Source organism: Carex rostrata, chromosome 14 (assembly GCF_964058835.1).
Source record: "Carex rostrata chromosome 14, lpCarRost1.2, whole genome shotgun sequence".
Taxonomy (NCBI): Eukaryota; Viridiplantae; Streptophyta; class Magnoliopsida; order Poales; family Cyperaceae; genus Carex; species Carex rostrata.
Window position 1 is genome coordinate 251,016 of NC_135931.1, and position 13,536 is coordinate 264,551.

Sequence of the window (13,536 nt, forward strand, 5' to 3'; positions counted from 1 at the left end):
CGACGAGCGCAAAACAGAATCAGAGGGCAGGTGGTTAGGGTACGGCCTCTTTGTACACCGATTGGGGGTTGTAATTAATTCCTAGCTAGCTATATGCCTATATGCCTATATCTATATGCTATATAGGTATTGGTATTGGTATTGGTATTCGGCCGCAGCTCAAAGGGCATACATATCGTCTGTTGAAGTTGAAGCATGCAGTTGGTTCCTCTGTTATGTCATGTCATGTCTGCATCAAATTCAATTGGTTCTACTTATGCATATATCATATATGCATGATTCATGATTGACCATCATTATTCATTAAGCACCAAAATTAATTAATCTTCTTCATCTTATGAGTTATGACCAGGCCAGCTTTATACCAAAATAAAATAATATTGAAATGCCAGCCTGGATCAAAAGTAAGGTCAAATACAGAGAATTGCTACGTGGAGTGGAATTAATGGAGGCTTTTAATTAAGTGACTTGTCCGTGTGAGGGCCGGGCATCAATTTCTGACATTCCTTTGGATTTTTGTGTGCATTAATGAACTGCCATATATACTACAGCTGGTAATACATCTGCTGATCTGCATTGTATGATTGTATCTAATTAATTTCTTTATTATATAATATATATTATTCTACGAATGCAGTTGGTTTATCTAATTTTTTTTTGTTATTATTAATTGTTCCAAGTATATATATTATAGATTAGAGTCAATAGATTTAATAAAACCAAAAGCATGCTGCTGTCATTAATTGTTTGTTGAGAGCATGTATCTTCAGAACTAATTAAGTCTGATTATCAACTGTTGTCTTAATTTAGAGCATTAATATTGGGTTTCTTCAGCTTAATTCAGATCTAGTAAGTACTATTATATATACTGACTACTGAGTCGATCGAAAATTCATTTCAGTATAAAGTACTGTTTAGGCCCCTATTTAAATCAGTACCGAAATTGAATCAACTCTAGATAGATAATATATATATAGTCTGAGATTCAGTTTTTAATGATTTGAAAGGTACAATTCATATATATATATGGTCAGAATTAAATAATTAATGCACTTAATTGGAAGAAAACCAACTACTCAAATCATGCATGGATTAATTAGGTGTTTTTGGCGTCGATCTTTAATTTCTTCATGAAATTAAATGAAGATATTTTCCTTGAGTGGACTGATCGATCATTTCAGCTAACCAATGAATATATATGTATATCTGCTGGTTTAATTAATTCATAGTATAGTAGTTGGACCCACATTAATTAGACCTAATTTTTTTCTGCATGCATGGTTTCTTGTTTTCTTGATTTATTTGGTGATTAATTAATTCAATAACTAAGAATTGATGATCCGATGAGGTTAAATATAACTATTTGATGTACATGTATTGGTAAGCAATCATATGAAATGCATTCAATCTCTTCATCCTCCTAAAATGATATATAGGACCAGCTTAATTTATATATATTAGCATGCATGTGTTAGTGTTATACCGATCGATATTTAATTAATTGTCTACTCTATTATAAAATAAATATGAACAAGCATAAAAAGAATAAACAAAATAGAGATGAAAAGATAGTAATCTCTTTATTCATACATTTTTCGTATATGTGTACAATACAATATTACAAAGCCTCTATTTATATGCTACAAATTGTAAATGAAAAACCATCTAAATAAATAGAGAAATAAATTTCAATAGTAGTGGCCATCAATTCCAATTATAGTGCATGGAGTAGTGCGGGATAATGAAGAATAAATGTTGGAAGTTATAGACATATACATTAATATTTTATTCATAACATACTCATTATTTATGTCCAGAAACTCTTTTTTGAAGGTCAGATGGCAAGTTGCCTAATGTCCACAATCTTTAATTTTAATTTTTATTTTTTTGGGCAGAAAAAGTGGATGAAATATATACGATTTAGAGATGGGACCAAAATAATATTTATCATTGAAAACGTGAGTAGTACCGTAACTTAATTAGCTGTCATATATATATATATAATTGTAAAATCTACTTGCACAGGTGTCACTTCTATAGATGTCATTGGTAGCTATCAGTTAAGAAGCCTTAATGCATGCGAGACCCATCAAGCATAGAAAGGGAAAAGATGCATGCAACAAACAGCTGCCATGGGCCTATGGCCTATGCAATCACCATGCATATTTCCTTGCTCCTACCCACCTTTCCATCATTTTCAGATATGTCCTTCATTCTTTTTAATTCCAACTTCAAGGCAAAATCATCACCTATATATATATGTTGCCAAACGGGTCCATATATATTAAAGTTTTTAGAGACACTGACAATAAATTAAAGTTTTCTAGGGTTACTTCCGAAATATATATCCACTTTTCTGTAATCGATCACTGGCCATATCCCTATATATAGAAGAACCATATATTAGCTTAATTTCTTGAGAGCAAGTCATATACAAATACAAAACCAAAACTGAAAATCCATAGTCATTTTCAAAAACCCTGAATTAAAATTCAAGCCGAAACTAAACACAATTAATATATATCCTTCAAGTATATATATAATCCATGGGGCGCTATATCTTTTTTGCTCTAATCTTAGTTTCTTCTTTTCTGATTTCCACTTCATTGGCACGGCATCTCCATGAATCTACATCTACTAGAGCACAACCACCTTCTTCAAGCATGCACCTAAACATTGCACAACCACCAATCATAATTGAACAAGAAAATGGAGTTCTAAAGAGGCATCGAAATATTAATGACAGGTCAAAAACAGGAGGAGAAATCATAATTGCTGGACTTGCCGCAGCTACATTGGCAGCCATTGTTTGCTACATTCGTGTCACTAGGCAACAAAATCATGAAGAGGCCAAATTAACTCTGACTTCAAGATAATTAATCAGTTAAGTATTTGCATGTATAATATTAATTTTTGTTCAAAAAGTAGTTTTGGCTTCATGCATCGCATGAACAGTGTGCAGCTCTGTTTTGATATATTCTATGGTATGTGTACGTGTTGCATGAAGCCAAAACTGCTTGGGTTTTAGAGATGCTTATTTAATTAGTATTTTAATCCAGTTGTAGAAATTAAAGTTGTTATATGTAAGAGAGATTGAGGTGTGTATAATGGGATGATTTTGGAGTTTCCATTAGTTGGACTTTTTTTTAGCCAGAGTTGCTACCGGCTTTCAGTAACAAATTAAATAACCATTTAGTATATATAATAATTAAAACTAGACTCATCGCTATCTAACTACATATACATCGATCCCAACGCAACAAGTTATCAATTGTGCTCCCTGTTTCAGTAAGCGAAAAAAAACACCACATAACAAAATAGAATAGAATAGGAAAAAAAAACTGACGATATCAGCAGAGCAGAGCAGAGGTGGAATGCACATGAAACTGAAAGGGCAGTCTCAAGTCTCAAACCCACGTCGACGGCTCCCTCCCTCCACCTGTACGGCTGTACCTAATCCGATGGATTCTCCGACCGATCCCAACCCAACCACCGCCCCCTCCACCTCCACCTCTACCTCTACCTCTACCTCATCCCGCGTACCTAAGGGATTGGGATTGGGATTGGGATCGGGATCGGGATCGGGATTGGGATGGAATGCATTAACTGACGATCTTATCCTGTCCATCCTCCCGCGGATCAGCGCTCTCGATCTCATCGCTGGCGCCAACTCCGTCTGTTCCTCCTGGCGCGCCGCTGCCAGAGATCCCATCTGCTGGCAGATCCTCGATCTATCCGATTGGGACGCCGTCACTACACGCTTCGGTCCTCACATCTCCTTTACTCACCTGCTTCACCGAATCTTAGCCTTCTCCCGTGCCTCCGCGCATATCCACAAATTCTACTTCCCTCCCTCTGCTGATGCTCAAGATCTTATCTTTGCCGCTGACAGGTCAGGCTGCCTATTATTCCCTGCACTGCACTGCACTGCAATGCAATGCATCCTTCATTTTCTTAATTATCTTCCAACTTATTGCTCATATTCATATTTTCTCTCATTTTTAATTCAGGCTTCCAAATTTAAAATACCTAAGCCTCCCAAATCCTCATATCCAAGAAGACGACTTCTTTATTGCTCTACCAAAATTTCAATCCCTCACAGGCCTCGCAATTGATCAATATTTTGGTCAATCCGTTAACATACTTTCTCTTCTCCAAAAACACTGCCCTTATCTGACCGAGTTCAAGTTATTTGGCCAAGAAGACCGTCTAGAGCATCACCATGCCATGATCATTTGCTATTTTTTACCCAACTTGACAAAGCTAGACATCCCAATCAGGCTTTCGAGACGGGCAATACTTGCATTTCTTCAAGAATTGCACGGGTTAGAATACCTAGATATTTCCGGGTACCAGGATTCAGTTATTAACAATGAAATACTAGAGAAGGCGTCTCGGCTGAAGGTATTTATTTGGCATTCGGGTCGGGAGTTGGGGGAGTTTGTGGTGTGCTCCAACTGTGGAGGGAATGAAAGTGACACGATGCCTTGTCAGTGTGCCCTCGGACAGAAGATGATGGAGTGGTTGGCCGACCCGTAATTGGCTTGTCAGCATGATTGAAGGAAAGGTTTGTAGCTGTTGTTAGCTTTTGATGATTTGTATGGTATTCTCTGATGTTCATGTGTCTGGTTGTAATGGTATGGATAAATAGTTTGATGTGCCTGCATGAGAAATGAAGATATAACAATTCAATTTTTCTACTTTTGTTGTTTGTGCATCTGGAATTCTGGATCGAGAGATGCAAATAATGATGGTGATGAAATACTGTGGTTCTTTTTACCCCTTGGTCGTAAAAAAGGTCATTTTAAGTTTCAGCTGCAGCTTTAGTTTTATGATACCCTGGTCATTCGTTCAATACTTAAAATAGGACTATTGAAGTAAGATGATGAGTTGAGTGCTGTGATATAATATATAGTTATAATTTGATAGATCTTTTGTCGCTATGTAAGATCTATGAAATATATATTACGAAAGGAGAAGAGAGCCCCATTTATGTGAAATCTTTTCAAAGGCAAAGATAAAACTAAATGTTGTTTTTTTTCTAAGCTTTGCTGCATCTGTGATTAATTTGAAGGATTTTAAAAGTATAATAGCTGGTGGTTTTAGGTTAGGATTTTGTTTGTAAGTAATAGCCTTGATTCGATCATTTCCCTCTTTTAGGTTTCTTCTTAATTAGCATGCACTTTCTTAGTAGTAGTGCAAGGTTCATATATGCTTGTTTACATACATATTTTCACTTGTGCTGGTACTAGTTTTGCAGGGCACCTTTAAGCATATATTTTTCACTTGTGGTGGTACTAGTTTTTTCTGGGTAACTTTTAGACATCCGTGAGATGGATTGGAAGTTGCACATCTGTTGGCTCAACATGATTTGCAGTCTTATAATCTTATTATATCCAATGTTTTATTCGAGCCAATTAGATCTCCTCGGATGTTCATATCATGAATTGGTGTATCAATCTGGATAACTGGAATAAACCAATCTTATATTTGTTGAATATGTGACTTTGATGAATCTGGATTTTTTACACAGATTGTTTCTAATGTGTTGGTAGTTTAATCTTTGACTACAATCGTGAACTGCAACGGAGTCTTCTTACGCAGTCATTATTCTGTTTTTCTAATGGACTGAAACCTAAGCGTGTAAATTATCATCTCGGTACTAGTCTTAATTTGGAGGAGCAAATGGCAAATTAAGGCATCTCGGCCAGGACAAGCTGATTATCATTGGAAAAAGAACACTTGTTTCAAATATATATCTTATCAAATTTACAAACATGGATAACAGAAATTTATAATTAATAAGCACTCGTGCACAAGACTTGCCATCATTATTTAATATTATTTATAGAATATTCCCATCAAGCAAACATATATAATTATAAAGGTCGACAAAATGTGCTCCTACACAATTTTGACCCCCATGGCAACCTGTTGTCCCTGCATTTCGCTTCCATAATTCACCCCCATTGCCATGGCAACCTGTTGTCCCTGCATTTCGCTCCCATAATTCACCCCCATTGCCATGGCAACCTGTTGTCCCTGCATTTCGCTCACGTAATTCACTTTTCCACGGACAACTGAAATTGTACCGCAGCTCATGACATCTGCACCACGGCAACGGTCAATTCGAGCTGCATTACAACGGCTGAGTTGTGCGGTCTTGCATCGATTGACACACACATTGCCGGTCCAGTCGACTGTGAGCATCTTGCACCTTTTGATCGAGACGTTGCCACAGCTCACTAGGTGTGCAAGTCTGCAACGATTTACATGAAGATCGCCAGCTCCGTTCACATTTAATTCTTTGCAGCGGTTAACAAAAATGTTTCCTGCCGAGATGAATTTTATCAGGATAATATTACTAAATAGTGCCAGAATAATTTGAGTTATCATCATCTGACAACTCAATTGACATTTTTTTTTTTTTTTCCTCCAAATTCAGTTACTTGTTTCATATTAATTCAAATTACTCAGAAATCTTGAATTAAGCAGCAAATTTAAGATAATTAACATAGTTAGCATTACTCAGAAATTGTTTGGGGGACAATTATCAATTTATCATGCTCCTTGAAGGAAAGCAGTTCAAGTTTAAGGAAGCATGGTCGAGTTTGGGGAGCTTCGCAATACTGAACTTGGTATTCTTGGTTGATTATAGGCCTTGGGAACTTATAACAGTTCATTCAACAAAAAAGAAAATAAAAACAGTTCGGATTGCTTGAGATTGTTGTCATTGAATTGTTAATATTTACTTAATTTCAAAGTAACTATGAATTATGCAAAATCGGTTAAATAGAGATCATTACCACTCTGTTCAATTTGGACATGCTTGCACCGTGTAATCGAAATTTCTCTAACCCCTTCAACATGAATATTGGTACAGTGGTTAAAGGAGATACTACCAGTACTGTTCCCTCTGACATGAATGCTCTCAAAACGGCTAACATGAAGATTGCCGGGACTTGTTATTCTCGCAATACCATCCCTCGATTTGAACACGCCTTCTGTAATCACTGTTTCTGTTCCATTTATGATCAGCGTGAAGTAACAGTTGGGTTGTTGCTGTTGCTGTTGCTGTTCCTGTTTTTGTTCCTGCACTACCCCCATTTTTTGGGTTTGTTATGACTCTTTAGATGAATGAGTATTTGAGAGGATTTGTATTTTGGATATTGAAGAGTGGTTTGGCGACTTTATATAATAAATATAAGGATCTCTTTTCTTTGTTACTAAGCAAGAGAGTCTGAAAATGATGTAGCTAATTAGCTAGCTAGCTCTTCTCCAGTTGTTATTCATAACGTACATCTCCATGCAATAAAATTGTTGCCACGTCATTAATTCAGCAAACCTCATCGTACGAGCGTAGTCGATCGAGAATCTGTGGATTTTATAAACTGGAGACGTATTAGAGCCTAACATTTTCCTTCTTTTGTCAGGTGAGGAGGGAGGCCCATGATTTTGACTTTTATTAATTCAATTCCAACTACATTTCGACGGAAGTAGCTTGGTCTAACTTCCAACTGCATTACTTACTTTAATTAAATATAAATATAAATATAAATGAAGAGAGTTACGCGTCACCTTGATTTGAGCATATTAACGCGGGAAGGGGAGATCAGATCAGATCAGATCAGATCACATCACATCACATCACATCATTTCTAATCACATCCACAGGATTTCTATCCTGACCCGGAAGGCCGGAACTAATTGCCAAAATTGACAAAGAACCCACACCAGAAACACGCTTTCCCTCAATCAGGCCCAAAATACATAATTCCACAATCAAGGCCCGGATGTAGTTAGGTTCTTTCTAAAAGAGCCCAATCAGCCCAAATTATTTCCATCATCCACGCGACCACGCCTCGTAGAGGTAGAGATAGAGAGAGAATCTCTCAAACTCAAAATGGATCGAAATGTCCGGCGACTCCTCAACCGCGTGTCCGTGGTGTTCGCCACCATCGCCACCGCCTCTCTCTTCCACCTCTTCCACCACTCCTCCCGCACCTGCTTCTCCTCCTCCTCCTCCATTGTCTACTCTCACCTCACCCTCTCTCGCTCTCCCTTCCCTAAATCCTCTTGCGACGCGTTTTCCCGCCGGGTCTCCGCTCCCGAAACCCGCTTTGTCAAGCTCCGATCCTCTCGCTCCTATCTCCGCCGAGTACATTCCCTTTCTGGCTCAGTCTTCGACCAGATTCGATCGCTTCATCTCCTCTCCAACTCGTCCCATGTCCTTTGCGTTTCTGCTGGAGCGGGACATGCGGTGGACGCTCTACAGAATTCCGGCGTAATGGATGTCACCGGAGTGGATCTAATCGACTATCCACCTCTCGTCAAAAGGGCCGACCCACATAATTTACCCTTTTTTGATGACGTGTTTGATCTTGGGTTCAGTGATGGATTGGCAGGCGCATTGTACCCACTACGGTTTGTGAGTGAACTAGAGAGGACGGTCAGAAGGGGTGGTGCTGTGGTGTTAGTGGTGGCAACAAAGGTGGCTGAGGTGGACGAGGTGGCGGGCCTTTTCAAAAGGTTGAATCTTTTGGAGGTTAGAAGTGTAAATTTGGATGGGTCAAAAATGAATTTGATAATCATGAAGAATAATGGAACAAAATCATCGTGAGTTGAGTGTTTTTACGGTATTTTTTCCTTGTATATAAATCTATGTATCAACATTTTTTATTTAATTTGTGAAAAAATTTAGTAGGGGCTGCTGTTCATATTGACATATTGAATTTTGTCTCTTGACTTGAGAGAAATAGATAACAACTTACAGAAGTTTCTCTGTATTTACTAAACCATTGCAAAACTGGTAGATGTACTATATGCCAGTTGGTACCAGTCAGTCATAGCAAGTTTGAACTTACATGGTATTGTGCTTCCCTTATTTGTTCAAGTATCTAGACTGACCTGTTCGTACCAGTATTGAACCTCATCAATTAAACGTTTGTCTCTGACCATATCCTGAAAATTTCAAGCTTTCGGTTCCAGTGCAATGCCATTATGGCACAAAACATCAATTGATACTTGTTTGTCTTAGCATCTTCTCCAGCACTGGCATTAATATTGCCTCAATCTAGGTTCAAACTTCAAAGTTTACAAAACAATTGCATATTAACCACGTACCATCAGTTAATTCATTTTTTTTGGTGGGGGTAAGGTTTATAAAGTTTGATGGAACTGGGATTCCTTCATTAATTGGTGGGGTAATGCCTAAGACTAGGATCATCATCACGTTGGATGTGGTTATAAAACAACATGAATATTATGATATATCAGTACTCCTAAGAAAACCATCTTAAATTTTAGAGGGATGAGGAGACTATCTGTCCATAGGAGATCTCAGAGTCACATTCAATTAATCTCAGCCATTGATCACTGTTTGATTTTATACAATGTTTTCCATGTAGTCTTACATATAGAATCATAAATTTAGTTGAAACCTACCCGTTTCAATACAAAGTATACTCTCAACCAATGATACTCCCCACATATTTTCCAATTTTTTTTCTCTGTTGCGGTGCGTTCCCACATCCTTTCTCCTCCGATGCAAATGATGTGTTTTTTCTCTTTCTTCTCTCCTTCCCGACGTGAACGTGCTCCACATTTTTCTCTTCTTTTCACGCTCTTCTCTTCCTGGAGGACGAAACCAACTCTGGTGTCGGCGCGTCTCCTTTTAAATGGAGCGCCTCCTTCCTCACCTCCTTTCTCGCCTCAATTTCAAGAGAACTGATTGATTGACAGATGGCAGGGACGAAGCGAGCGAACCCGTAACCCCTTTGCGAGGTGCGACCTGGCTCTGTCTACGTCTCAGTCCTGCCCGACACATCAGCGCAACCTCAAAATCGTTGAGGTACTCGATGAACCTGTTTCTTCTCTAAATGCAGGAATTTAAATAAGGATTGGTTTGAATCTTGATTGCTCTGTGTTTCTGAAAGTTAATTTTATTTGATTAGGGTTTTCAGATTTCGCTATTTCTGACCATGGCACGGTTAGTAGAAGAGAGAAGAGAGCTAAGAGATGAGAAGTTAGAGGCTGAAGAGAGGCCCAAAGTTGTCACACCAGTTGGAGAAAAAGAGGCAGGATAGAGAAAGATAGAAGTTCTAATATGAGCAACTCGGATTGTGAAGAAATTGATAATAGGTGTATTATTAGGGAAACTGCGAAAAGGAAAGAGTTGGATAAGAAAGGAGATAGTATTGGTACATGTCATGGAACTGGTACCAACAAAATTGTACAACAGAGTACTAGGCAGAAATATTTCAGTACTGTTGCTGGTAATTAAGGGTTTCTCAGGAGCTTCGTTTTTTGGTGGAAGCAACCTGAGTTCTTCTCCTAACATCCCTTCAGTAAGTAAAGGGTCAAAAACAGGTACTGGGTTTGGTAGCCAAATTTATGTGGTGACAAAATCAATCGGCCAGTGAGTTTCTTTAAATATTTTTTTATGTTTTGTGGAGGTATTGGTACTGATGACACAAAAACCAGCCCTAAGCTCCAGTATAAACAAAAATACCGAAGCAAGCACCCTGCTGCTGGTAATGCCCTCATCAGTTCTAGAAATTTAATTTATTACTAAAATAATTAGTTAATTTTTGGATAATTAATTATTTGCACCACACCTAATGTGTTCACAATTCTAAAAACATAGCAATAGATTGCTTCTGTTATAAAATTTATTTAAGCCTTTATTTTAACGATTCTCAGGTTGTCAATTCATAAAAGAAAAAACCCAACTGGAATCCATATGAGATTATGCAGTACATCTGGTATCACTCCACTCACAAAACCAACTTCATACAATACTGAAATCTTAGATGATCATACTAGGTGAAAATACAAGTGATGAAAATATTCTGCAAAATTTCTCTCCATCATGGCTTCACTTTTATAAGAGTTAGTAGTAGAAAAATAAAAATGGTTAGATGTTGATATTTCATTCTTTCGAATCACTCATAAACAGTTACAACATTTCTGTTTGGTGTTTATGGGAATCAAGAGGTACATGAAAATTAATTCCTGTGGTTGTCTTTTTATGTGCTTTCTTTTGGTACTTTTGTTGCAAACCAAGACCATGCTGAAATGTGGTCTTTTCTAGGCCTTCAAAACGAATACAGATATGTAAAACTTATTTTTTAGCTGTTTGAGTGGTTCTGTTTTTAATATTATTAATTTTCAAAAGTGGAGGTGCGATGGACCTCATATCACAAAGGGGCATTTGATCCCTCTTATTTTTGTGCATTTTAGAGGGGGGAATACATCCACTGGACTTAAATTTTTTTTTATTTTTACTTGAGCCACTGTACTTTTGGATTATTATTCAATTTGAGCAGTTTGGTTGGTTATCCAAAAGATGTTATGTTAAAGTACTTTCAATGCTAACTGCAATTTGCTCAACTACAGTTTACACTGAAAAATCATAACCTCAATTAATATTAAGTAGTGTTGTAAAAGACGGCCGATTATTCGTTGGTGGTGATTAAAACATTACAGATTTTTTCGATTAATTGACCAATTATTTCTGATTATGATCAATTATTCTTAATTAACCTCAATTTACGTTAACAATTTCTGTTGCAATGGGCACTGTCAAATGATTAATCGAGAATAATTGAAAGTAATCGGCCATAATTGGAAATAATTGGTCGATTAGTCAAAAAAATATGTAACGTTTTGTTCACTGCCAATGACTAATTAGCCAATTAAACGACCTAAACGTATCGTTTTTACAACACTGCTTAATACTAATTGAGCTTATGCTTTTTTCACGTAGTACTTCCTAGCAAAATTAAAATTGTGGACAGAAAATAGTGCAGATTAGTGTATGCAAACGACCCGGGCCGGTCCAGTCCACGGGTCTGTCTTGAAATGGTTGGCTCACATAGTCCGGTCCGTATGGGTCTTATAAAAAATAATAATTAGTACCATCAGATTCAAAATTCAATTTAGAGAAAATGGCTACATAGAATTTTGTATTTTTTATATTGAAATAAAGAAATGGAAGTCTAGTTTTCAGATTATATAATTTCTCTATACAAAAATATTACAGATTTATATATTTTTAACGATTAATTGATAGAGGTCAGAAATCAGAAAAGCTGAAATTTCAGTGAGCAGTCCCAGTTTTTAACGAGATTCAAAATTTAATTTAGAGAAAATGACTACATGAATTTTTATGTTCTTTATATCAAAATAAAGGTATGAAAGTCTAGTTTCAAGATAATATATATTTTTTTCTATACAAAAGTATACAGATTGGTACAATTTTAATGATTAATTGACAGAGATTAGAAATTAGAAAAACTGAAATTCCAGTGAGCAGTTCCAGTTTTTAACCAGATTTATAATTCAATTTAGAGAAAATTGCTACATGGATTTTGTGTTATTTATATCAAAACAAATGTATAGAAGTCTAGTTTCCAAATAATATAATTTCTCTATACAAAAATGTTACAGATTAATACATATTTAACGATAAATTGACAAAGGTCATAATAGCTTGAAAGGAGGTCCGGTCCGATCCAGGTTTGGTCTGGTTCGGTTCTACACGATTCTAGTGAAAAAATTCAACCCAAACCCTTGCTAGACCCGTTTCTAACCATGGTCCGGTCCGATCCGGATTTGGAACAACTGTCTGGGTTTGAACCACGGGTGGTCCGGTCCGATTTTGGACCGGCCGGTCCATTTCAATACACAGTCTTTGGAATTACTCATTCAAGAGATTAGTTTTATAATGTTTATCTTTGGTGCATAATGCAATTCTTTCGTTTTAGATGAGCTGGTTAATTTTTATTGTATGCAATTATTGTGCAATGTGCAACTGTAAGATATCGCATTAGTAATAAAATGCATATTTATCTCCTTGTTTCTCGATCAATTATTATTTTTCACATAAAAATATAAGATAAATAAAACAATGCAATCTCCATGTTTTATGAGTTGCTTTTTGTATTTATATTACTTTCAAATAATTTTATGTTTTGATTAACTTTTGTAATTTATTTGTTAAATTTAATCGTGATTTTATGTCCCGATTAACCACACAAGGAGAGAAGTGAGAAAAAAACAGCTCACATGTGAGATATGTAACAAAACATCTATAATAGAATAGATCGTGCCTCTGCTTCGGCTATGGAGCCCTCCAATATGACACGTCAACCCTGCAGAGCAAATGAGGTGCCACGTCAAGAGTCGGGTGGGGTCGTGGCAATTGGGGTTATGTCACTGACCAGGTGGCTCCACAGTAAATACTTTTAATTCCCATATTTTATGAGCTTATTTGTCATTTTCTTGATATGATTGCAAATCACCTGGTTTAGGATATAAATTTGATATTTTATAACTGCTATCTATCTCATTTGCAAGTTTCATTAATATATGAAAACAAGCATTGGAGTAAAATGTCAGAATTATTTTTTATTTTTTATTTTTGATTTCAAAGCCTTTGTGCATAATTCAAGTAGTTTTGTTACCCAATATCTGAGCCATTGCGTGAGCAATTTTTGTTTGTTTATTGTTTATTTGGTAGATAGTTGAAAATGA

At 36.6% G+C, this 13,536-nt stretch overlaps 3 protein-coding genes across 3 annotated transcripts; 2 read left to right on the forward strand and 1 right to left on the reverse strand.

The window, feature by feature from the left end:
* Positions 1-3,373: 3,373 nt before the first annotated feature.
* LOC144565731 (F-box/LRR-repeat protein At3g48880-like) lies at positions 3,374-4,772 on the forward strand. The gene is made up of 2 exons (XM_078315552.1): positions 3,374-3,892; positions 4,011-4,772. Exons 1-2 carry the CDS (start codon positions 3,375-3,377, stop codon positions 4,537-4,539), a joined length of 1,047 nt encoding a protein of 348 aa, XP_078171678.1. The 5' UTR covers position 3,374; the 3' UTR covers positions 4,540-4,772.
* A 949-nt stretch (positions 4,773-5,721) lies between these two features.
* On the reverse strand, positions 5,722-7,167 carry LOC144565605 (uncharacterized). Its single transcript, XM_078315402.1, has 3 exons — positions 6,807-7,167; positions 5,983-6,332; positions 5,722-5,931 (listed from the first exon to the last, which is right to left on the reverse strand). Exons 1-3 carry the CDS (start codon positions 7,105-7,107, stop codon positions 5,905-5,907), a joined length of 678 nt encoding a protein of 225 aa, XP_078171528.1. The 5' UTR covers positions 7,108-7,167; the 3' UTR covers positions 5,722-5,904.
* A 720-nt stretch (positions 7,168-7,887) lies between these two features.
* LOC144565811 (S-adenosyl-L-methionine-dependent methyltransferases superfamily protein) lies at positions 7,888-11,426 on the forward strand. The gene is made up of 2 exons (XM_078315653.1): positions 7,888-9,850; positions 9,954-11,426. Exon 1 carries the CDS (start codon positions 7,904-7,906, stop codon positions 8,618-8,620), a length of 717 nt encoding a protein of 238 aa, XP_078171779.1. The 5' UTR covers positions 7,888-7,903; the 3' UTR covers positions 8,621-9,850; positions 9,954-11,426.
* The last annotated feature ends 2,110 nt before the right edge of the window (positions 11,427-13,536 follow it).

What these genes read in the sequence shown, in the direction of transcription:
- LOC144565731 (XM_078315552.1), top strand. Translation starts at nt 3,375, where the DNA reads ATGCACATGAAACTGAAAGGGCAGTCTCAAGTCTCAAACCCACGTCGA. An exon ending in CTTATCTTTGCCGCTGACAG is followed by an intron (nt 3,893 to 4,010) that starts GTCAGGCTGCCT and finishes TTTTTAATTCAG; the next exon opens with GCTTCCAAATTTAAAATACC.
- LOC144565605 (XM_078315402.1), bottom strand. Translation starts at nt 7,107, where the DNA reads ATGGGGGTAGTGCAGGAACAAAAACAGGAACAGCAACAGCAACAGCAA. An exon ending in TGTCCAAATTGAACAGAGTG is followed by an intron (nt 6,333 to 6,806) that starts GTAATGATCTCT and finishes TCATCTCGGCAG; the next exon opens with GAAACATTTTTGTTAACCGC. An exon ending in GCGAAATGCAGGGACAACAG is followed by an intron (nt 5,932 to 5,982) that starts GTTGCCATGGCA and finishes CAGGGACAACAG; the next exon opens with GTTGCCATGGGGGTCAAAAT.
- LOC144565811 (XM_078315653.1), top strand. Translation starts at nt 7,904, where the DNA reads ATGGATCGAAATGTCCGGCGACTCCTCAACCGCGTGTCCGTGGTGTTC.